This window comes from Triplophysa rosa, linkage group LG11 (assembly GCF_024868665.1).
Source record: "Triplophysa rosa linkage group LG11, Trosa_1v2, whole genome shotgun sequence".
NCBI lineage: Eukaryota > Metazoa > Chordata > Actinopteri > Cypriniformes > Nemacheilidae > Triplophysa > Triplophysa rosa.
Window position 1 is genome coordinate 14,130,381 of NC_079900.1, and position 23,701 is coordinate 14,154,081.

The following is a 23,701-nucleotide window of genomic DNA, read 5'->3' on the forward strand; positions in this document are numbered from 1 at the left end:
AAGCTGAGGGTGAATGCATAGGCAAATTAAGCTGAGCATGTATTTCTCTGAAGTGTGACTAACCGTGTGTCAATCAGAGCAAGGCAGGCAGGCTGTGTGTGCTATCAGAAGAGCTACAGGAGTACAGCGCCTACCGCCACCCACTGCAGACCACACAGGGCCGGGAGAGAAGTGCGGAGATGCTGAGCCTCAGAGGAACACAAAAGCCATGGAAAGACTCTCTTTTCTTCATCCCCCTTTTATAAAAGTGTGCTTTATCTGTTGGTTGTGCACTGAATAGAAGAGAGAGCATACCGGCTACACAATCTGCGGGGAGGGACGGGTGGAAATGTTTCCATCAGTTCCTAATCTTTCGGGTGTCTTCCAAACAAAGCTGTCACCTTTGAGGAGATCTCTGTTGAATTATTCACACAGGAGGTGTGTCACTGCAGTAACAGACCCCTGGCCTGCTGCTCGCCGCTCTATTCACCTTCTCTCCAAAGCGGACACCCAGGGGCCCGAATCGACACGGGCAGATGAGTTGTTTTCGAATCCACGTAAAGGTAGACTTTAATTGAAAACACGTCTCTGGTGAATTTACCTCAACATTGACTGTAAACAACCTTGCCGTACCTTTTCTCTCTCTATCTCAATGTCTCTATTGATATGTAAGTCCGAGCACTTCATTAGGTTAAAGTGTGAAACAGACTCAGATGTAACTAATTGTTTTAAGAGGGTCCCGAGAAAAACGGATCAATGAGCGGTTATGAAGACAAATCTTTTGACCTACGGGCGACCACGCAGAGAAACGGCACTGGCCTTTATCGATGTCACTTTTTGTGTGAACGTTTCCGCAATGTTCCAATTTCCTAATCAGATTATACTGAATCACTGGTCAGCATAGAAACCAAATTAGGACTTTTAATTCCAATAGAAAGTATTCCTCGCAGGCGTTTTGGCCAGGGGACCCTTCGAGCTAATAGCATCAGTGTTGGTTTATTTATTCAGAGGCTGTTTGTAATGATAGTAAACACGGAGATAAAAGCTAATGAAATACTTCCCTGCTAATGCATTTCCTCTTCCTGCGTGAAGATCTCTGACAGCTCTGCAACTTAAATTGTGACAAACACACAGTCGTTCTGCAGGTTTATGTTATGGAAATGGAGACGAAGAGCTGGGCTCTAAATCTGAGTGATCGCAGGTAAAAGCAGCAGCTGGATCTTATGATGCTTTTAGTGCTGGTGTCATCCATCGTGGCGGATTGGAGGAGGCAGAGGCCAGGCTTTCGCTAAAGCGATTGGTGTGGACAGGTGATTTATTGAAATATGTTATGACATGATCTTTTCAGTTGATATTCCAATAGCCCAGAGGCAAGAGAAAATACCACATGGGTCAAAATTCATCTCACAAGCAAATGAATTGAAATTCAAAAGTAATACATTTGTTGTATCATTTTGTGACATTTGTATTCAAATTAGCCATAACTCGCCCTTATCATTACCCTTAACTCACCCTTATTGTACTATGCTATAATTACTGCCTGGACACAACCATTTTTTGTCTTTTTAAACATAAAATAAATTTAACATAAACTACCATGATGTTCATTTATAATTGAAGACTTTAGATGCAAAAGCCTCTAAGTGCCGTTTCTCTTCTAAACGTTCTTCTAAAATTTGTTTTTATCAGACGCAGTGATTATTTAAGTTCAGAATAGGTCCTTTTTCCATTAATATGAAATAACATAATTATTAACATTGGAGCCTGATAAAAATAATTATTTTAGAAAAAATGTTATACATTACAGTACAGATTGAACAAACTACCCAACCCCACCCCGATTTTTATGCAAAATATAATTTTAGGGTTTAAAATGTATATGGTCAAATATTATTATTATTGATAGAAAATATTTGTATTTATATGACTTTTTAAAATGATGTCATTCTTGTTGTGAGGTTTTGAAGTGCAGCAGCTGTTTTTGCACTGATGCTAGAATACGATTATTTCCTTTTAAATTGTAACATACAGTACCTAATTATTTATATCAACAAGGAATCCATTTTATTCCTGCTTTTCCAGCCAGGATTATAGACATACAAAAATTCGGTATATACCGTTACAGTTACATAAATTTACTCATGATGTGATTTTGGTCATGCCTTCCATGCCAACTTGGAAATGTGTCATGTACAGTATATAGAATAGTAATTTGTTACAGAATGTGCTCTTAAAATTCCCATAAAAAGCCAAAGGTACACTTCATAACACTTAATCATTGTACGTTATAACCTTCAAGTCAAGGTGATAAATCAGTGAGGTGTTTTATGCCATAATTTTAAATCTCATTGAAATTTCAATCAATTTATGTCTGAAGGACTCACATCATGTTAAAGCCCCTCCCACTCAAGGCATAAATACGTCGCAGCGATTGCAGTCACCATGACGATAACATCCCTACCTCAGAGACATTGTTGCCTACTCATTTCGGATCATTCTATCTCTGTGTTATGAGCAGACAGTGTGTGTGTCTGAGAGAGAGAGTGAATAGAGTTGAAAGGCTGTGAATGGGCATTCTGTCAGGTCACCTGTAGACACAACAGAGGCAGTGATGGTGGTGGAGGGCTGCGGGCCAAGCCAGCGGGGATTTCTGAAGAAGCCCGAATGCCATGATTCACTCTGAATCATTCTGAGTTGTCATCGTGCACCACAGAGACGGCTTCTCTCTCATCACACAGACACACAAACACACTTACGGACAAACGTAAAAAAAAAAGCTATGATGTGGGTCAGTGAGGTTTCTTCAAATGTGATGACCAACCTCTGAATGGCCTACATACAATCTCCACACACTACTACTACTAAGAGAAGAGTATACATGAGGTCGCCCATTTTAGTTCAGCCAAAAAAGAAAATTCTCTCATCATTTACTCACCCTGTTATCATTTCAAACCTGTAAGACTTTCTTTCTTAGGCAGAACAAAAAAGAAGATATTTTGAAGAATGTTGTTAAACTGGCACCCATTCACTTGCATCATACAATTGAAGTGAATGGGTGTACGGTTACCAACTTTCTTCATAATATCTTCTTTTGTGTTCTGCCCAAGAAAGAAAGTCTTACAGGTTTAAAAAACAATGGGTTGAGTAAGAATTTTCCTTTTTAGGGGAACTATCCCTTTAAAGGAAATTTTTGGTTGAATTATCACCACCCATCCAGCCATTTATTAAATCATTACATTTGAGTGTTTTTAATGAATACAGGTTTGGATTGACTTGAAAGTGAGTTTATAAGCTATATAGTAGTTGATGCATCCGAATTCCTCAAAGAAATAATTTAAGACACAAACAAAGCGTGTATGGCTCTTCCTTTAATATAGTGGAGAATGTGACAGCATGCGCATGTATTTGCTACGATAAACCTCTTCATTAGCCAGTCACATGTTACGCCCTAGGGCAGAAGTGTTATTTTTGTTCATTTGTCATCTTGAGCGTGCACAGCCGAGTGAACAGGGGTTGTCAGCGAACGCACAAGACGGCATGCATACGCACACACTCACACACATGCACAGACACGCGCACACACACACGCACACACACACACACACACACACACACACACACTCAAGCAGCTTACCAGGGCCGTCCTCATTGACCTGATAAATGCATAAGAAATCACCATAAAGTAAACTCACTAAGACACGTTCACTGTTCACACTTACACCAGAAAATGGATTCCTGTAGTATTTATAAATGCTGCTGTTTAACACGCACACAGAGAAATACAGCCTAACGGCCTCTCTTTCTCTTCTTCATGGCTGCAGGAACATTTCGAGGTGTATGTAAGAAGATTGACCACTTTCCCGAAGATGCAGATTACGAACAGGATGCAGCGGAATATTTACTACGTAAGTCTGTTGAAACAACGCGCATCGGAGATCTGAAACCCACCACATATTCACGCCTAACACACACAACCCCCCCACGGCTTTCATCTGCACACACATCTTAACCATCACACATCCACCCAGACAGTGATGATATGCATAGAAAAAGCTCGTATTGGTCAGAATGATTTTCTCGTTTAGTCCTGCTGGGTTTCCTCAGTTTTAGCAATGACCTCTACACATTTGGCCATTTTATAGATTAGGAGCAGCGTGTCTTAAAATTGCTTGGTGACTGGAGCTGAACAAAGTAGATGCACGCACTCAAGCATGTCATAGTTTATGCTTCATGATAAATCATGCTTACCCAAAAGCCACTGTTCTAGCCATTTGGTTGTACTGTTTAAGTGACATCTTTTTTAACCAGCTCCACTGTGCAAATTCATACATATTCTTGGCGTGTTTATTATCTCCTTGTATGTTTTTGTTTGTTTGTGTGAATTATCTCATTTATAATGAGACACCCAGCAGATGCCTTTGATTATGCAACTCTCATGCAGCAATGCATATGCATTGCATGCAGTTGCACATAAAAGGAATCGTTAACCCAAAAAAATCAGTCATATGGGACCCTGGACCACAAAACCAGTCGTAAGGGTCGATTTATCCAAATTAAGATTTATACATCATCTGAAGCTGAATAAATAAGCTTTCATTGATGTATGATTTGTTAGGATAGTACAATATTTGGCAGAGTAACAATTATTTGAAACTCTGGAATCCAAGGGTGCAAAAATCAAAATATTGATAAAATCGCCTTTAAAGTTGTCCATCAGAGGCCCTGTAGCAGGCAGTTGCTAAGAAGAAACAGGTTTGTTTGAAGGCTCTCTATTGGCTTACTGCTGTAATGAAGTTGTGGAAAGTAGATGAACCCGAAAGCAGAAATTCTAAGCTTTGCATACATGTAGATATCAAACTTGAGTCAGTAAATCTCAAAAAGCGGGCAGCAGTTGTAGGCATGTTTCCAGCCATTTTTGTTCGTGACTTTGCTGCATCCACTCCCAAAAATAGTTTTGATATTAACCGTGGGAAATTTACAAAATATCTAATATTAATGTCATAATGATTTTTGGCATAAAAGAAAAGTCAATCGTTTCGAACCATACAATGTATTGTTGGCTATTTCTACAAATATAGCCTACCCGGGCTACTCAAGACTGGTTTTGTGGTCCATTAAAAATCATGTATAAGTCATATGGATTGTTTTGAGTGTTTTGTTATAGTGCTTGATAAACATTCACTATGAACTGCTGTATGGATGTGCTTTGTGAACACAGAAATGTGTTATTTGTTTTACACGCAAACAATAATAGCATACAGGTTACAGGACATGAGGGTGGGTAAATAATGACCTTTCTTGGAGACTGTGAGTCTCAAACACTGCAAACACAGTTTCTGCCAATAACTATTTACAATAGATATCTTGAATAGATGAAGACAACACAATCTGTGTCAGCATGCTGACTGTACAGACATCCCACCAAGAAACTGAAGACTGTGTAAACAGAAGCCCAGAGGCATGGTTTAAAGCTCTGCGCGGTAGCTTCATTCAGTACTCTGTAAAAATGTTTATATTGCCATTGAATTGTCAGTCAGATAAGGATTGCAGTGAAATGCATTCATGAGCACTGCAAATAAACACTTTGTGAGCAGATCGGGAAAGAGTGTAATCTTATGCCTTTCCTTCCCAGTCAAAATAATGGGGTACGTCCCAAATAGTACACTACGCAAATATGTACTCGGCTACCTAGTGTATGAAAAGTGCAGTAATGGTATCATTATATCTTACCAAATAGCCTACACTACACACTTTAAAAAAAATGTACTGTGAATGTATAATTTTGTTCCTAGGGGAACAAAACATTTAACTGTATCTTTAAAGGTACACAATAGGTCCTTGGGGTACAACTGTGCACCCAAAACGGTATAACATTTTGTGGCAGTTTCCCAGACAGGGTTTAAGCCTTGTCCCAGACTAATTTAAAAGTTAGCGTTGTCTTAATCGAAAAAAACTTGCACTCACATAACTCAAACTATATCAGTGGGATTGTTTTGTCTCAAGATGCCCACCGGTAATCTTTTTTTGTAACATATGTTTTTAAAAATAACTTAAATATCCTAATTTGACCAAGGCCTAGTCCTGGTTTAAGATAATCCCTGTCCGGGAAACCTCCCCTTTATGTTTTGTACTGTAGAAGTACAAAAAAGTTCCACCGTTTTATACTTTTTCTGACAGTACACACGGAAAGCTGTGAATGTTGAGTGCATGTCCGACATTCCACACTTTTTCATGCATCACAAAGTACATCTAATGGGTATACACAATGCATCATGTCTGTCGCGCTATTTAGACAAAATAACACTGGATAAGTACAGACGTACTGTTTTATTTCTCCTCTCTTGCTCTTTATCAGTCTCTCTGTCTTTCTCTTTCATAAAGCACTTCTATTACCCTTGAGATTTCTGTCTCCCCTCATGGACATTGCTCAATTGTCTTTGTTATTCATTTGAATCCTCTGTTGTAACGTGCTTGCAGGGTTTTGGTTTTCACATCCAGATGGGCATTTCACAGCCTGCCATGTGCTTTGTTAGCCCTCCTTTTAGTTTAAGATCAAGTTCAAGTTCATTTTATTTGTATAGCACCTTTCAACAGCCACTAGACTGACCAAGGTGCTTCACAGACAAAGCATCGAACATAACACACACACACTAAGAATAGGAATAAAAAAAAATGAAAACCATAAAACCTAAAAACCGAGTGTCCATAGTCCATAACCTAAAAAGCTAAGGCGAACAAATGAGATTTTAACCGAGATTTAAAAATAGCCACAGAGGGTGCCAATCTGATCTCTAAGGGGAGAGAGTTCCAGAGACGGGGCCCGGTCACTGCAAACGCGCGCTCCCCTCTTCTTTTTAGCCTTGCCTGGGGAACAACCAGTAGAGCCTGGGCACCTGACCGCAGGCATCTAGTAGGGATGTAACTATGGAGTAGTTAAGCAAGGTAAACTGGGGAAAAATTATTCAAGGATTTGTAAACAAATAGGAGAATCTTAAAGTCAATTCTCTGAAGGACAGGCAGCCAGTGTAAGGCTCTAAGCTTAGGAGTGATGTGCTCAAATTTGTTACATCCGACAAGAAGCCTGACCGCAGCATTTTGAACAAGCTGCAAGCGAGCTAGATGTGATTTAGAGATACCACAATAGAGGGAATTGCAGTAATCTAGCCGAGATGTCACAAAAGCATGAACGGCCATTTCTAAGGCTTTAGGGTTAAGGAAGTTTTCGATCTTCGATAAGAGGCGTAGCTGGTGGAAGCTTGAGCCAATAACGGCAGAAATCTGTTTGTCAAATTTTAAATGCTGGTCGATGAGGACGTTGCGGTTTCGTACCTGAGATGATCTAATTGAGGAGAAGCAATCTAGCTCTGGACAATTCATCGAATAGTTAACATTTGGGCCGAATACAATGAACTCAGTCTTATCTGTATTTAAGAAGAGAAAGTTTTGGATCAGCCAGGATTTCACCTCCTCAAAACATTGGAGAAGCGAAGTGATCGCAGTGGGGTTTTTATGGTTGATAGGAAGATAAATTTGGGTGTCATCCGCATAAAAGTGGAAAGACACACCATATTTCCGTAAAATTAAACCCAGGGGTAGCATATAAATTGAAAAGAGAGAAGGAGAAAGAATAGAGCCTTGAGGAAGGCCGCAAGTCAGCGGAGCAAGAGAGGAGGAGAAATTACCCAGCTTCACTCGAAATTTACGATTCGACAGGTAAGACTTGAACCAAAGTAGGGCCTTGTCTTTAATGCCCACTGACTGATCTAATCTTGAAATTAAGAGAGAGTGGTCAATAGTAACGAATGCCGCCGATAAGTCTAAAAGAACTAGGGTGACTGGATTCAGTAGCGAGGTATATATCGTTTAAAACTCTCAACAAGGCCGACTCGGTACTGTGGGCAGTCTTAAAACCAGATTGAAATACCTCGTAGATACAATTGTCAGACAAATAACAATGAAGTTGATTTAACACAGTTTTCTCCAGCACTTAAGAAATAAAAGGCAACACAGAGATTGGGCGAAAGTTTTTAAAAACAGAAGGGTCTAGTGAAGGCTTCTTAAGTAAGGGTGTGACTAACGCCACTTTGAGGTCATTGGGAACAAAGCCCGACTGAAGACACTTATTGATAAGTGACAGTAACCCTGGGCCAATCGAATTCGTAATTAATTTTAGATATGGAGGGTGAATGATATCACTAGGGCAGAAGGATGGTTTGAGTCCATCAATCACCTCTCTCAGAACCTCAATGTTAATAGGCTCAAATTCCTTTAGGCAACTGGAGGCGGATAACAGTATTGGAGTGTCAACTAGTGTGGAGGTGGGGGAGATGCTTAGTCTTAGACTATAGATTTTGTCTGTAAAATAACTAAGAAAGCCTTCGCAAAGGGCATCAGAAGCACCAGGAATGGTATTATCAACAGGGTTTATGACAGATTGAATGATCGAAAATAAAACCTTAGGTCTAGCATGGTTATTTTCGATTATGTTAGAAAAATAAACAGCTTTTGCAGCTTTAGCTGCAGTTTGATATGTAACCAGAGAGTTTCTAAACAACAGAAGGGAGCTATACAGTTTGTCTTTTTGTCATTTCCGTTCAGCCTTTCTACAGGATTGTCTTAAAAGATGAGTATCCGCAGTTTGCCAATGAGCGGATTTGGATTTATGTTTAAGGGGCTTGAAGGGGGCAGTCACATTTGCTACCTCAAGCCAGGCAGAGTATAAAAGGCTAAGATGTTGGTTGGCATCCAGGTCCGGTAATGGATCGTCAAGATGGAGATGTGAGCAGCGTTCAACAAAGCACGAGTTAAAGATTGAGCTAAATTGAGGGGGGTACGATCGGGCCAGGGTGGGACATGGGTTAGAAGGGTGACGGGGAGCTGGGAGCATCAATTTGAATAAAATAGGCTTATGACCAGAAATCAAAAAGTCGGAGAGTAGAATGTCAGACACATCGAGCCCTAGTGAAAGGACCAGATCCAGAGTATGACCCTGGATACGTGTGGGATCTTTAATCCACTGTGATAAATTAAAATCAGTAATTAAATTAAGAAAGTGAAGAGATAGCGAATTTGATGAGCAGCAAACATGGAAGTTAAAATCGCCCAACAGTAAAAAACGATCGTACTTAGTGGTGATGTGGCCGATCAGTTCAGTAAAATGCTGTATAAAGTCCTTATTGGTGTGGGGAGGCAGGTAAACAACTCCCACGCACACCGGGCCATTCCAATCAGATGAAAAAACTGAGCTTCGAAGCTCTCGAAAGCCAGAATCGAGAGTAATTTGCAGTGTGCCGCTAATGAATTCTTTAAAATTGTCAAAATCCCGCCACCGCGCCCACTCGGACGAGGGGAATTAAAAAATATACAATCCGCTGGAATCAACTCAGAGAATGGAGTAAGATCCCCAACCTTTATCCAGGATTCCGTAATAAACAAAGTCCAAGTTCTGGGATGTGAAAAAATCATTCTATAAGAAAGTCTTGTTCACCACTGACCAGGCATTGAGTAGAGCCATCCTCGGGGAACTGATCGCTTGAACGGGGGGCGCTCTTTCAAGTAAGCGCAGATTCCCATGAGAAACAGCCTGATGGAGGCGGCTAACGCCGCACCGGGCACGAGCGGGGAGGAAAGACCGGACAAAGCCACCGATAGGCCAAGACTGCCGGGCATAAAGCTGCAGGGCCGCCAGAAGCCTTATCGTGGAGAGGGTCTGTGGGACCACCAGCCCGTCTGAGAGCCTTTAGCTTCACGTAGATCCCTCCCCGGCAGCCTCGCTTTCTCCTTCGTTTCCTCTGCGGGAGATAGGCAGGCGACCGCCGGATCGAAAGCAGGATCATCTTAAGGAAAGCCTCCTCCGCGTTGTCATCAGAGCGATCGAAATCCCAGGAATAGAGGTCCAATCCAGAGAACGCCATACTCTGGCAAATATCCATAAGTGCATGATGGTCATATCTAAAAAGTGCTTGGCATTTAACTAGTAGCGCTGTTGACCAAACATGAGAGCAGCAGACGGCATGCCGTAGACACAGGCGCCATCCTCCAAGCATCCTCCATTTACTTCCATTTACTTTACTAAGGTTAATGTGTATAAAAATATGTGGCAACTTGATAGCTCACGTAAGATATTGTCGAGCTGATTTAGTAATGTAGTCTAGTGAGGACTGCATATTTCAGACTCATAAAATAGCATGATTTGTCAGTTTGTCAGCAGGTGCAGAGAGATTTGACAAACCAGCTAGTGCATTGTTGTTTGGTCTATACAATAAATATTGCAATTTGAAATCATTTTTTTAATAATTGAAAGATTTAGTTTTAGGTTTAATTACGCATATAAATCATACACTATAAATAACATTTATATAAATCTATAGAATAATATACTGTATATTTAAATAATATTTTCCTTTAATGTTTACATATATCCCTGTAAGTCGCTATTGATAAAAGCATCTGCCAAATGCATTCGCAGCCTTCTGCAACTTGTGCATGCAACTTTAGTGAGTCTGAAAAAGCCCATCCATCTAATTTACAAGCTTAAAGCTTCAGCCGAGCAAGACAATTGTAAATGTTTCAGAACCCAGCCACCCCGTGAAGGTCTTACTCCATAGAGATCTCACCTGTCAGCCTCACACTTCACCTGAAGCCATCAAGGACTTTGATGTCATCCCTTTAGTTGCATACTAACACTCCATACAGTCATCCTCAATAAATATCACCCGTTTCCAGCTGTAATTAAGCACGGCTCGGCCACTGATCCATTTTTCAAGGATGGCAAGAAAATTGGATGATGGAGGAGTATTTTGTCTTCCCCTGGGCACCAATATATTAATGAGGTGTGCCATGAGAGACTGCTGATCCACCCAGGAGAATGAGAAATGACGGGAGAGAATGAATCAGAGAAAGAGGATGACATTTGTTCTGCATTGGAAGAAAGCCAATAAAGCCATAGGGCGCAGTCTTTATATTTATAAAGAAATGTGTTTATGTGCACGATCTTACATGATTTCGCATAATTAGTTTACCTTAATGTCCAAGGTCCATACCTGTAATTGTGTTGGTTTTTTATTGGGAACAGCTAATGGTTTTTAGCTTATGGGTTTCATTTCTGCAACACTAGCGAGCTCAAACTGAATTGTAAAACAGATTATTTCCCCCCAAAATGTCCTAAATATCTGCCATTGGTGAATCAAACAGATACTTTTGATGGTTATCAGTGTTTAATACCTATAGTTATCTATAGTTACCCCATGAAATCATTCTTCCATTACAGTTTGTGTGTTGATATCATTTTTGAAACCTTAAATTTAGCAGCAGGTCATATTGGCAGGGGCATTATCATTTAAGCGAGTATTTTTTCTAAAAATCTATATACTTTCATGGATTTTTGTTATGCCTTTAAAATAAAAACTGTAACTGACATCTGTTGAGGATGGCCTCAAAACTAACACACAGACTAAAAGCCACAAAATTCTCGTTTTTATAGGTTAACTTCAGATTAGAAAAAGCGGACACATTCTCAGACCCGTGAACCCCAATCACATGCTGCTATTTTATCTGTAAACGTAAGTGCCCCTCTTGTGCCAAAATGTTAGTTTCTTAGAAGAGAGCGGCTCAGAAGGGCAAATGCTGTAAGGTTGCAGTATGCATACCAACAGCATGCTGATAAGAGAAGTCAACTGGGCGATTGACATTGATCCTGACACTCTCAGATGCCTCCTTTAGCTTTTATCCTGTTTCAGAAGAGGCTGATCAAGCTTGGTCTGAAGGCACAGTGAAGGGAATGAGGGATTCAGGTTGAGTAGCCCCATGTGAACTGCATTCTCTGCATCTGAACTCTACACAAATAATTGGAAGGAAGGCATTTTGGACAGATGCTGTCTGGTGCCGTGCTGAAATCTGTGAAGACTTAACTGAACACAGCACCTCAAGGAAATTTTCTTTCTGTAGAGTTACTTTAGATCGCTCACTCGGGATTGAGCCTTCAGACGCTGATTTATTATAGTCAAAATATCTCTGTATGGTTCTCTTGATGAGATAAAAGTTCGTTTTATACCACACATTCAAACTGATGTGTATATGATTCGTGCCAACAAAAAACCACTTTAAAGGGATAGTTCACCCAAAAATGAAAATTCTATTGAATACAAAATGAGACATTTTGAAGAATTTAGACAGGCAAACAGTTCTTCTGGATCTGCACCGGCATACTTTCACACCCTCCTACACTCCATCAAGAACCCTGCGTTCAGCAAATGAGCGACGTCTTGTATTGCCTTCTCATAAGGGCAGTAAACCGCTTTCCCGATCATTCTCCTTCACAACTCCTTCCTGGTGGAACATTCTTCCTAACTCAGTCCGGTCAACCACATCTCTCACAACATTCAAAAAACTGCTTAAAACCCATCTCTTCTGTAAATACTTGACAGCAAGATGAAAAAAAAAACACTAACCCTTTCTCTTTCTCTCAACAGGTATTGTTCTGGCTTTTGTTGAAACTAGTAACTTTGTATTAGCACTTATTGTATTATTGCTCCTGTATGACATATCGCTTATTGCTCCCTGAACTCTCTGTACGTCGCTTTGGATAAAAGCGTCTGCTAAATGAATAAATGTAAATGTTATCACCTTTGACTAACATTTTCATTTTTCATACCATGGTAGTCAATGTCCCAGAAAGTTTAGTTGCTAACATTTTATTTTCAAATATCTTTCTTTGTGTTCAACAAATAATTCATGTTTTCATTTTTGGGTTGAGTATCTCTTTAAACTGCGAATCATTGGTGATTATATATATATATATACAGTATATATATATAAGCAATAGGGAACGCGAAGCTGTGCTTTTTGAATATATTCACATCTCATTTCTCATTTACATTTTCCTACTTTTTTATATTGTTAATTTGAGCATCGACCAATCAGCTTTTAGGACACATAATCCATTTAAAGTCACCATGACATCATGCCAATTCTTATATTTATGTAATATCGCAGAGTTAATTATAAATGATTTATCTGTGCAAGTCTTTATTTTTAATTCATTAACTTGTGCCTTCATAATCTTTCATCAAAAATATTAACTTCCCTCTGAACAGCATCTCTTCTCTGCATTAGAATCGCAACTTTCATGCCGACTTTAAATATAAACTAATAGCACAAAATGCAAATAAGTTAATTTGCATAAATATGTTTTATGCCTGTGTTTGCAATAAGATGCCCTCTGTACTGTATATAATGACACTATTGTGTGCATTTGTCCCTTAGGAGCTGTGAGAGCATCTAGCATCTTCCCCATCATGAGTGTTGGACTACTGTTCATGGGAGGTTTGTGTGTGGCTGCCAGTGAGTTTTACAGAAGCCGACACAACGTCATTCTCAGTGCTGGAATCTTCTTTGTCTCTGCTGGTAAGATGCTGTATCTACCCTGACCTTAGCATACTTTTGTCTTTTTGAGTGTTTCTGTGTAGCGTCCGGAAGTTTCCACACCCGGCTGTTGGTTTTAGAACACAGCATGTTGAGAATGGATTAGTTCACACACAGGTTACGATGTCGCCCTTCCTATACACTGCAGCTCCGTGTTGACTTCACAGATTAACTCTGATTATTGACAAAGGAAATGGATGGGCCAACTAGAGCAGTGTAAACAAACAGCAGGCCAACATATTGACCCACTGCTGCAGTTCTGGCCCGAAAAAGGGTGACAGAAGGGAATCCTCAAACAGAACTGCGTGTTGATCAAATATTTAGAGAAGGACCCCATTAGGCGCTTATGAGCACACAAATGAGCAGAGGTCCACGTGTTACAATTGAATTGAATGATGAATCAAACTCCATGATCATGGCAAACTCACATCCAATGAGTGATTGTCACTTTGTACACACAGTTTGAATTGTCTCATCCCATCAGTAATGATCTAAATATTCAATACCAAACTGGTAATTATTTACCCTTCAATATTGCGAAGATGATAAAAAGCTAATTAAAATGTTTCAATTGTTCTTTTTATCTTTTGTTCCGCACGGCTGATAAGTGATGCATTCTTGTGTAATGATACGGAATGATGCGCCTCAGCTGCGTGCTGAGCACTACCTCTTTCTTTCTTTCTCTCTCGTCTCCTCTCTCTCCTGCACGCAGGTCTAAGTAACATCATCGGAATCATCGTGTACATATCTGCCAATTCGGGTGACCCGGGCCAGAGCGACTCGAAGAAGAGCTACTCATACGGCTGGTCATTCTATTTTGGCGCCCTGTCCTTCATCATGGCCGAGATGGTGGGCGTGCTCGCCGTGCACATGTTCATCGAAAAGCACCGGAAGCTGCGTGCCAAGTCCCGCACCGAGCTGATCAAGAAGTCGGCCTTCAGTCGCATCCCCAGCTACCGGTACCGGTTCCGCAGGCGCTCCAGCTGCCGCTCCAGCGAGCCGGCCTCCCGTGACGCTTCGCCCATGGGCAAGAGCGGGTACACGGGCCCCGCAGCGGCAGACATCTCGATGTACACCCTTTCCAGGGATCCTTCCAAGGCTGCAATGGGTGCCTTGCTCAACTCTGAGAGGGAGTTTTTGCAGGCTCACAACTCCAACGCCAAGGACTTCAAAGATGCGGCCAACAGGAGGACCACTCCAGTCTGAACGAGACGAAGATGTCGGGAATCTACAAATAAGCACAGAGGAAGTGCCACGGCCGAGACGTTAAAACTAGTTGGCCCGGCAGGAAGAATTCACTGAAGGCCTGCAGGGCTTTAACCCGCTTTCTATAACAGTATATATAAATATAGATGGTAATTGTTAGATCATTGGTGCTTCCTTTTAATCCTCATTTCAGTCAATGTTTCTGTCCTTTCACGCAGAATCTAGTCACACACCTCCCTCCCCCTAAGGGCTACTCGAGTAGAATGCTAGTCCTCTTTTCAATGTTATTTGTTCGAGTACTGCAATTGGAATTGCTGAAATGCTCAAGGTAGCCCAGTGAAACTGTGAAGCCCTATAAGGGGGAGGATTGTAATGATTTTGACAGATGAACCGAAAGGCTGTCCCACTATTCGCCTTACGCACAGCTCAGTAGCCCATAGCTGGTGAGTGCCTCTTCACACTCACAAGATTGTACACATTGTTGGTTTCTCTCTTGGGTTGGACATTGAGCCCGCACCTAGTGCCACTTGTTGCCAATTCACACGCCATGCCCGACCATGGGCCCCCATCACCCCTATTCATCCCACCTGCAGGGGGCGATGCTGCCTCGGCCTCCACTGTTCTTTAGTCCCATGAGCTAGTTCATTGGGCTCTGCATGCTTTTCACACCAGCCCTGTGTCCCAATTCGCATACTGTATGTCTTTAATTGTATTTGAAACAAGAATTAGAACGTCACCAATTGCATTATGTTGAAATGAGTATCTCTACGGTCTACTGTTCTTGGTGAAAATGCAAAGTGCAGATCCATAAACACTCAAACAAGCCAAACTCACTGTGAGAGGGAGGACATACAATCAGTAAACATTACATGAAGAAATGCTTAAATGCACTAAAACGTACTTGCTGCCCATCACAAAAACACTACTATTAGGGCAAGTATGTGAATTGGGACGCAGCATATATATTTTTTTAAGTTTAGTCCCATTCTTCCCATTCCAAACATCCCCTGCATAAACTTTTATAACAGGGTTTAAATGCTTGCTATTAAATATAATCTTTTAGCCCACCAAAGGTTTTGGTATTACATTTGTTTTATTGAGATTTTAAAAATGTAGTTTACTGTGATTTACAATGAGATTTACAGCCTCCTCGGTTAGAGGTTCATTTGAGGCCCTTGTTTCAGATGATAACTCATAGTCTTATTAATATTGATATTGTTGTCATTATTACTGTAGATTTTTCATATATCAGCAGCATAATAGCTGGTGGTTGCCAAATGTGGATTTCCTATTTGTGTATAGTTCAACTATTTTTTAGAAACAAGCAGGAAGTGTTCATACAATTGCCAAAAAGCTGGTCATCAAGGGTTTATAAAAACAGGCGTAACGAAAACAAAGAGAACTAACTGCCATGTGCTTCTGTTCGTTGTTAATGAATCAGAGCAGTGATAGCACTATTCACATATTAGATAACGCTCGTATGGGCTGACGGGACTGTAGGGTCCCAGTGTCAACACAAAATTAATTTCACTATTGAATATCATACAAAACCAGTAGAGGACTTTATGGTAGTAAGTAAACTCTTATATACTTTTCATTCTAAATTAATGGTACATCAACAGTTACAAATAAATACTAAAAAAATAATAAAACATAAATATATACACAACTTTAGTTGCTTAGTTAATATCATAAGCATTATACTGATTAATAAAAACTCCAAGGGCTTTTGGTTTTCAACAATCATACAAGGGCTTTAAAGATGTTTAGCCAACATAGAAATAAACAGATTTGCCCTTAAAATATTTAAATAGCAAAACATTTGCGTACCTAGCCATATTCATGTATGCAAAACATCTAAATGTAATGATATATTGTATACAGTAAGTTTTTCTTTGCATATTTTTCCATTGCTAATCCCCATGTCAATTAGGTAGAAATGGACGTTGACTTTTTAACCATGGACATCTATAACAATGTAGTTTTTCAGATGTTCACCTCATTTCAGAACCCCTAAGATTGTACATGCATGTACTTTAGCCTCCAAATTCACGCTAGCCAGTCTCTCATCTGCAGTTTTATTCATTCAGCTTACATAAATCCAGATATCGATCAGCCGCCTCACTGGGAATATAACTGTAAATGTTGCCTTTGTTTGGATCCATGTTGTGACGTTGTGCTGTTCGGGGTCTAAATGAAACGTTTCACATTTGAAGGAGTTCCACCGGTGTGAGTTGAACAGTTCTACCCTTCAGCTCTCAGAGCACCTAGTGCCTGTCTCTTCTGCCTCCTCCGAGCGCCCATCTTCGGGCCTCTCTCTCTCTATTTCGCTCGCTTGCTCCTTCATCTCCATATCACAGCCTTGCATCAACTCCTCTTTAACAGGACTGTTATTCCTCAGCCAGTCACATCCATACAGTCTTAGGCCCTGTCACTCACCACGTAGGCCTGCGACATTGTGTACGTGACCTCTCAACAAAAACAGCAGTTTCAGCTTGATACATGCTGTAGAAAAAAGCACACCTTTTAAATACAGTAGTTTACATCTATAAAGATAATAGTTAGAAAAATATTTAAAAATTTAGGAAAATAAAGTCAGTTTTAAGAATGCCAACGATGCACGTCTGTGTCTGTACTTCTTCACGTCACAGACTGTACTTCTGTACGTCTGTGTTTGCAAATGAGCCGCCACATTTAGAGGAATTCAGGAAATTTTAAATGAAGCCAATGGTAAATCACAGCTTTGATCCAAAATGAAGACTTTCAATGTCCACCATTGTTGAATGGAAGTGTATGAAGTCAACATGAAATTAAAATTGACCCAATTTACTTAATGTTTGTTCCTGGACTTATTGTACATCATCCATTGGTGAATATAATAAATATAGATGTTGTCATTACATGGTTTCTTCAAGATGCAGTATTTTCCTCCACCTCTTTCCGCCGAATTCTTCTTTCCCCAAGCAGCTGTCATTTAAATAAGATCAAGTTTAACAAACCAATCAATTTGCAATGATTAATGTGCATTATTTTCCCAAAAAAACATCCTTTTTACTAGGGTTGGGAATCGAAAATCAATTACAATTTGCAATCGGAATCGAAAGGCTAGGAATCGGATCGGAAACAAAAGGATTAGGAATCAGATACTTGAGATTAAAATTTGAATTCCTCTTATCAATTCCTGTGTGCATATTTTCAGAAAAGTACACGCGTTGAGTGATCTGCTGCTATAAATATGCAGGCTAAATTGCCATACAGGTTGATATCTAAATGTTTTACTTCAACTGTGGAATCGAAACTGGGAATCGATAAGAATCGAAATCGATAGCAGAATCGGAATTGGAATCGGAATCAATAAAATTCAAACGACTCCCAGCCCTACTTTTTACTCAGCCGTATGTTATATTATAGAAGTAAAACGGGTTGAATGCCATTTCATGTTGACTGTAAAGAATGATGGTCCACCCTCTAAATGTGTTTGCAAAACAACCGTGTCCCTAAACTCACATATCGTTCACCTATTAACTCATATCTACCTTGATCAAGAGAGCAATGACGGGTTTATGTCCCAGCATTCACACTAAATGGCCAATCTTTACACAGCAGGAGATTTATCCGGTCTGCAATTTCTGGAAAAAGATTTGAAAAAGTTTCTCAGAAAAGCTATTCATCATCACACGAGGTGGTGAAAAGCTAAAAGGTATAAGCGACTCTGTTTCGCATACACACATGGCACAGGTAAGACATCCATCTAGCTCAAGATCTGTAAGGGCTACTGACAAGAGGAATGAGTGAGAGCAATCTGGGCAGTTCATCAAGGCCCCCTAGAAGGGCAGGGAATTTAGTATGCCAAAGAGAGCGCAGCTTAACAGCAGCTTGTGCTATAAAATCAATAGAAGCCCTGTCCGTGGCGTATGAGCTCCAGGCTGCACCTTTTCATCTTCAATAGGGCAGAGATGCTTGAGAGGCAGTGTGGGTGAGAGCTTCAGACATCACATCTGAGGCCGAATGCTGGAACCAACAATGGAGCACGGAGGACCTCCAGACAGGTGAGGCATCTGAACGGTTACAAGTCTGCGGTGATAATCATCTCACGGAGTCCAGGTGTGCAACTGGCTGAATATGAATATGTGGATACTTTTTAGTCAGTAAAATGACCTAAGGCGAGTCTCTCCAGAGGTTGTGTTTAAGTTTTGGCAAAGAAGAGATGGCCTTTGCAGGAAGGTTGGGTTGAAAGGTTTCGGCCTTGAGGTTGGTCCCTCTCCGGGATGAGTGAGGGCAACCATGCGGGCGGTATTGAGTGAGTGTCTTTTGGAGATCAGGGGTATCTGAGTCATAGAGAACAGGACAGGTTGATCGTGCAAAGATTACCAACAAAAGCATTGCTATTCCTCGCGGGCACGCACACAATCTCGCTCCAACCTCGCACGAGGCAGATAACTATCACAGAAAGGTCATGTTTTTCAACCGGTGCTGCCCTTTTCCCTCCCTCCTCACCCGCTTACCCATTTGAGCCCTTTAACCTGACACAATCTGAAAACATGAAAAGGTGGTTGTTTTCCTGAGCGTGTGTTAAGCGCCGGCAAGACTGATGGATGAAAATTAAAACAAGAGGATTTATGAAAACCTCATTTCTGTGCTAAAAAGGAAGAAGGAAATTTTGGATGTGTGCTTTCTAAACAGGCTTTGATGATTCACTGGGTGAGTTATCTCCAAGAGCAAGTGCAGGCTGCAGATTGGCTCCTCTCTGCCGGAGTCTGGAGATAGTCAGCCATCCTCACCATAACAATGTTTTAATCCACTTCCTCTATCTTAACTCTCACTAACACAGCTTAGAGAGAGAGGCTAAAGGCTGAAAGTTGTCTAAAATATGAAATATTACAAGCAGTCCACAAACCACTCCACAATTTTATATTCTCTCTCTCTCTCACTCTCTCTCTCTCTCTCTCTCTCTCATTTTAATATATATGTTTATTTCTGTATTGGAAGGTAAGAAAACCAGAAGGAATTCTAAAAATAAAGATTTCTTTTTTATTTAGTACTGCCCTGAACAAGTTATTTCGCATATTGTTTACATACTAACCCTCAGTCCACAACTGAATGATGAATGAATTTACAAAATAACCCAGTTAAAAAGTTGACATATATGTGATTTTAATACTGTATAATGTTACCTGGACAATCAACTACATTTTATGTTTTATGATTTTATGTTTTAAGAATTTCAGCATGTGGTGCCTATATGGTGAAAGTATGATGTTTTCACACTAAGAAACTCACACACAAATATTACAAAAGATACGAACTAACACCATTTATTTTGAAGTCAGGTGTAAATTTATTATATATTTTTTAAAATATCTTATTTTTTTGCTTACTTATATATATATATATATAAATAAGTTTCCCAGAAGGCAAAATAATAACAATTCACATCTATATGTTACATTTACATTAATTTATATAAACAATTAATTTTTTACATTTATGCATTTGGCAGATGCTTTTATCCAAATTGACCTGGGATTAAACCTGCACAAACCCACACCATTTCTAGTGCAATGCTCAAAGTGACACATGACCTACACTCTTAAAAATAAAGGTGCCATTTTTGGTTCTACAAAGAACCATTGAGTCAAGGGTTCTTTAAAGCAGGGGTTCCCAAAGTGGGGGACGCGAGGGCAGGATCGCAAGATGATTTCCAGAAATCTTTTTCTTTATTAGAAATAGTGTATGTAATCAATAAGTGTAACAAAATATAAAAATACTAGTTAAGTTAAAAACAAAACCAGGCAAATAAAAAGCCACCAGCCTTAGGAATTTCCTCCCCCTCGATCATGACCCCTGAGGCGATTACGTCACATTAAAGACATAAGCATATGTATAACAACAAGTAAAGTAATGAGTAAATAACTATAAAACAATATTATGTTAGACTGTGCTATTTTGTGATGTCACTATGCGCGTTTGGGTAGAGTAGGTGCATGTGCGCATTTGCGCGCAACGTTTGTATACTTTAACCACCTCCGAGGATAGTGGGGTCTCGAGTCACTGGCACTGTTATTTTGGGGGTCGTGGGCTGAAAAGTTTGGGAACCCCTGCTTTAAAGAACCATCTCTTTCTTCCTTTTGTGAAACTGAAAGTTTCTTCAGATGTTAAAGGTTCTTGTGTTCTTGTTTTTGTGAAATATCACGTGAAAATACTTTTTGGACACATTGTGTGGTGTTTATACAAACATACAATACCACATATAATTAGTTTGTTAGTTTTTGCAGTACAAGACCCCTAATAGCACACTAAACCAATCTGTTGTCTCCCACAGAACTTCAATATGTCCCACGTAAGCAATCATAACGTTTAGGTATCCGAACATAATTCTGCTATTTTTGAAGTCTTTATTATACAACAAATTAGAGCACCTTTTATCGCAGACCGGAGACAATGCAGGCCCCATCCAGCCTGGCAAGATTCTAATCTGAGCTGCTGTGTCAACATTTTTAAATTACCCTCTTCTTCCGATAAAACGTGCCTTATCTTCCCACCCTGTCCAAATATATTAATGTGAAAGGATTGAGCCACAGCCGGGACTCAAATCCAGCCAGACTATTTCACAGCCCTGACAGGAGCGGGGGATCAGATTTACCATGACCTTCTCAATCACATCTTCAGCTCCCCCCTGTAGGACACACCGGTGCACATAGACAGAGGCCAATGCACCCCATCATTGGGACAGCAGTCAATCTATGAATAAAAGCCGTCTGCTGTGTTGTCTTAACAGGAAATGAGAAACGGCTTAGGAATGATTTTTTGAGAGGAGTGAAGCCATTACTTCTGAATGATCTGATCACGGCAAATGGCTGAAGCTTTGGCTCTCAGATGACTTTACAGTGACACTTCATAACTTCATCATTTCGGCTGGTGTGCTGAAACACCTTTCTGTTGAGTAACATTTCATTTTCTCATTACTAGACTTTTATATATTTATTAATTTTCTTCACGACAGCAATGCGGGAAACAGCTGAACACGAATTCGTTCGAATTGGCTTCCTTTAGTACGAAGGCAACATTCAGAGCAGCTATTCATAACTACCAGAATAATTTTATTCACACTTGGCTTGAATTGCTACAGAGGGAGATAAGGAGCTGAGGAAATGGCAGAGTCAATTGGTGTAAACAGATAATGACTGCGCCACTGGCTCGAGAGCCGCTTATAGACGCAGGAGCGATGTAGTGCGCGCAATGACAGCACACTTTGGAGGGATAATAATAAAAAACAGACAAGATGTGGTTTTTCGATTATCACACACATGCTGGCAACAATCGTGTTGTTGAATTCTTCACGAAAACTCACTCGACTGATGCCAAAGTGCATGCTTTCACTCCTTTCACAAACAACCGGCACGAAACAAAGACATGCATACCAGACACACAATTACGCAGCATTCAAGGAAAACAAAGCTAATTGCTGAGTGCTGTGCGATGCATTGAGAAAAGTACATACATATTTATAAAACGGTGACGTATAGGAACAAAACAACAAATTACAGAACATCTCACTGGGTGGTCAATTTGGAATGCATGATGATCCTTGTGAATGACTAATTTGCTCAATTTAGACTTAATTCCACTCTTTCTCACTCGTGCACACTGTTACATTTAGATCTAATTATTTACACCAGTTTGTGGGCATGCTAATTGTACAATCAGAATTGAATTTGATAATAGTCTCATTAGAAATGTAAAACATTTGAAGTGATTGAATCGGAAAGCACCAGTCGGTTATTTTGGTTTCGACAACAAAGATACTGCTGAGAACCAAATGTATTCAGAAACATGCAGAATTTTCTCAGACTCTTAAGTACAGTTTGCTATGAAAGTTTTGACACCGATGAAAAGTGCTCTCTCTGCGGTTCGTAGCGCAAGCGCCTCGATGGTTAGCAGCAGTTAATTTAGAGTCTAAGTGTTTAATCAGGGTGAAATTGTTCTTCCTTGTAATGGTTCCTGCTAGAGATAAAAGTGATTGAGCATAAAGACCTCCTTAAGTATGTGTTCAGGGTTAAAGCCAGAATAAAAAGATGGGTGTGATTTACCAACTCTGCTGTATTTAAGTGTTTGAAGGAAAATATCCTTTAAGGGATAGTTCACCCAAAAATGACAATTTTGTCATCATTTACTCACCCTTTTGGCATTTGAAACCTGCATGACTCTCTTTCTTCTGCAGAACACAAAAGAAGATATTTTGAAGAATGTTGGTAACTGAACAAAAGCAGAACCCACAGAAACAAAAGTTTGTTGGAATTTCTTGATTTAATCATGTACATCGGTTTCACAAGACTTTTCTTGCAATAAAAAAAAAAGATGTCAAAAAACTTAAATAAATCATGTGGAACCGATGTACATGATTAAAATGAGTAATTCCAATAAACCTTTTTTTCAGTTCATTTCTATTGTATGGACACAATAGCAATGCAAGTTTCCGCCGTGGTTAGGTTACTAACATTTTAGAAAATAACTTCATTTGTGTTCTGCAAAAGAAAGAAAGTCATACAGGTTTGAAATGACAAGCGGGTGAGTAAATGATGATAGAATTTTCGGGTGAACTACTGTATTCCTTTAAAGGGTGGATCTCTTTGATGTAAAAGTCCAGATACACAAATGTGTTTCTCAAGCTAATAATTAAAAATAAAAACGATTAATTTTGTTTAAAAAAATAACATTTTGATTTTGAATACATTTATGTCTTGTGATAATAGGTCTGTGTACATTGACCGTAACCTGCTATGCTAAATAATTCATTCTAGCCGTAATCTAAAATTCTAATCAGATGAGCAGATCACACAGGAACAAAACTGCATGACCCCAAAACTTTATAGTATTTCCAAGTCAAAGAGATTCAGAAAAGTTGACAGAGCATCTGGATGAGGAAAAAAGTTTGCATCTGTCTCCACCCAGTAGTCTCAAGCAAGCTGTCGCTATAGCGTGACAGATGACAGAGACACCTGGGCTTGTTACCCTGCTGCGTACACCAGGTTCAAAGACCTCACAGGTGAGCGAGTGTGTATGTGGATTGCTGAGTGAGATTGACTGCATCAGA

The 23,701-nt window shown here is 40.0% G+C and overlaps 1 protein-coding gene across 1 annotated transcript in view; it reads left to right on the forward strand.

Annotated features, from left to right (window-relative positions):
• cacng3b (calcium channel, voltage-dependent, gamma subunit 3b) overlaps window positions 1-19,593 on the forward strand; it is a 30,839-nt gene extending 11,246 nt beyond the window's left edge. The window contains exons 2-4 of the mRNA XM_057346924.1: window positions 3,801-3,884; window positions 13,243-13,383; window positions 14,114-19,593. Of these exons, the coding sequence (XP_057202907.1) occupies window positions 3,801-3,884; window positions 13,243-13,383; window positions 14,114-14,607 (719 nt within the window). The 3' untranslated portion in view covers window positions 14,608-19,593. The remainder of the gene's footprint in view (window positions 1-3,800; window positions 3,885-13,242; window positions 13,384-14,113) is intronic.
• Window positions 19,594-23,701: the final 4,108 nt, after the last annotated feature.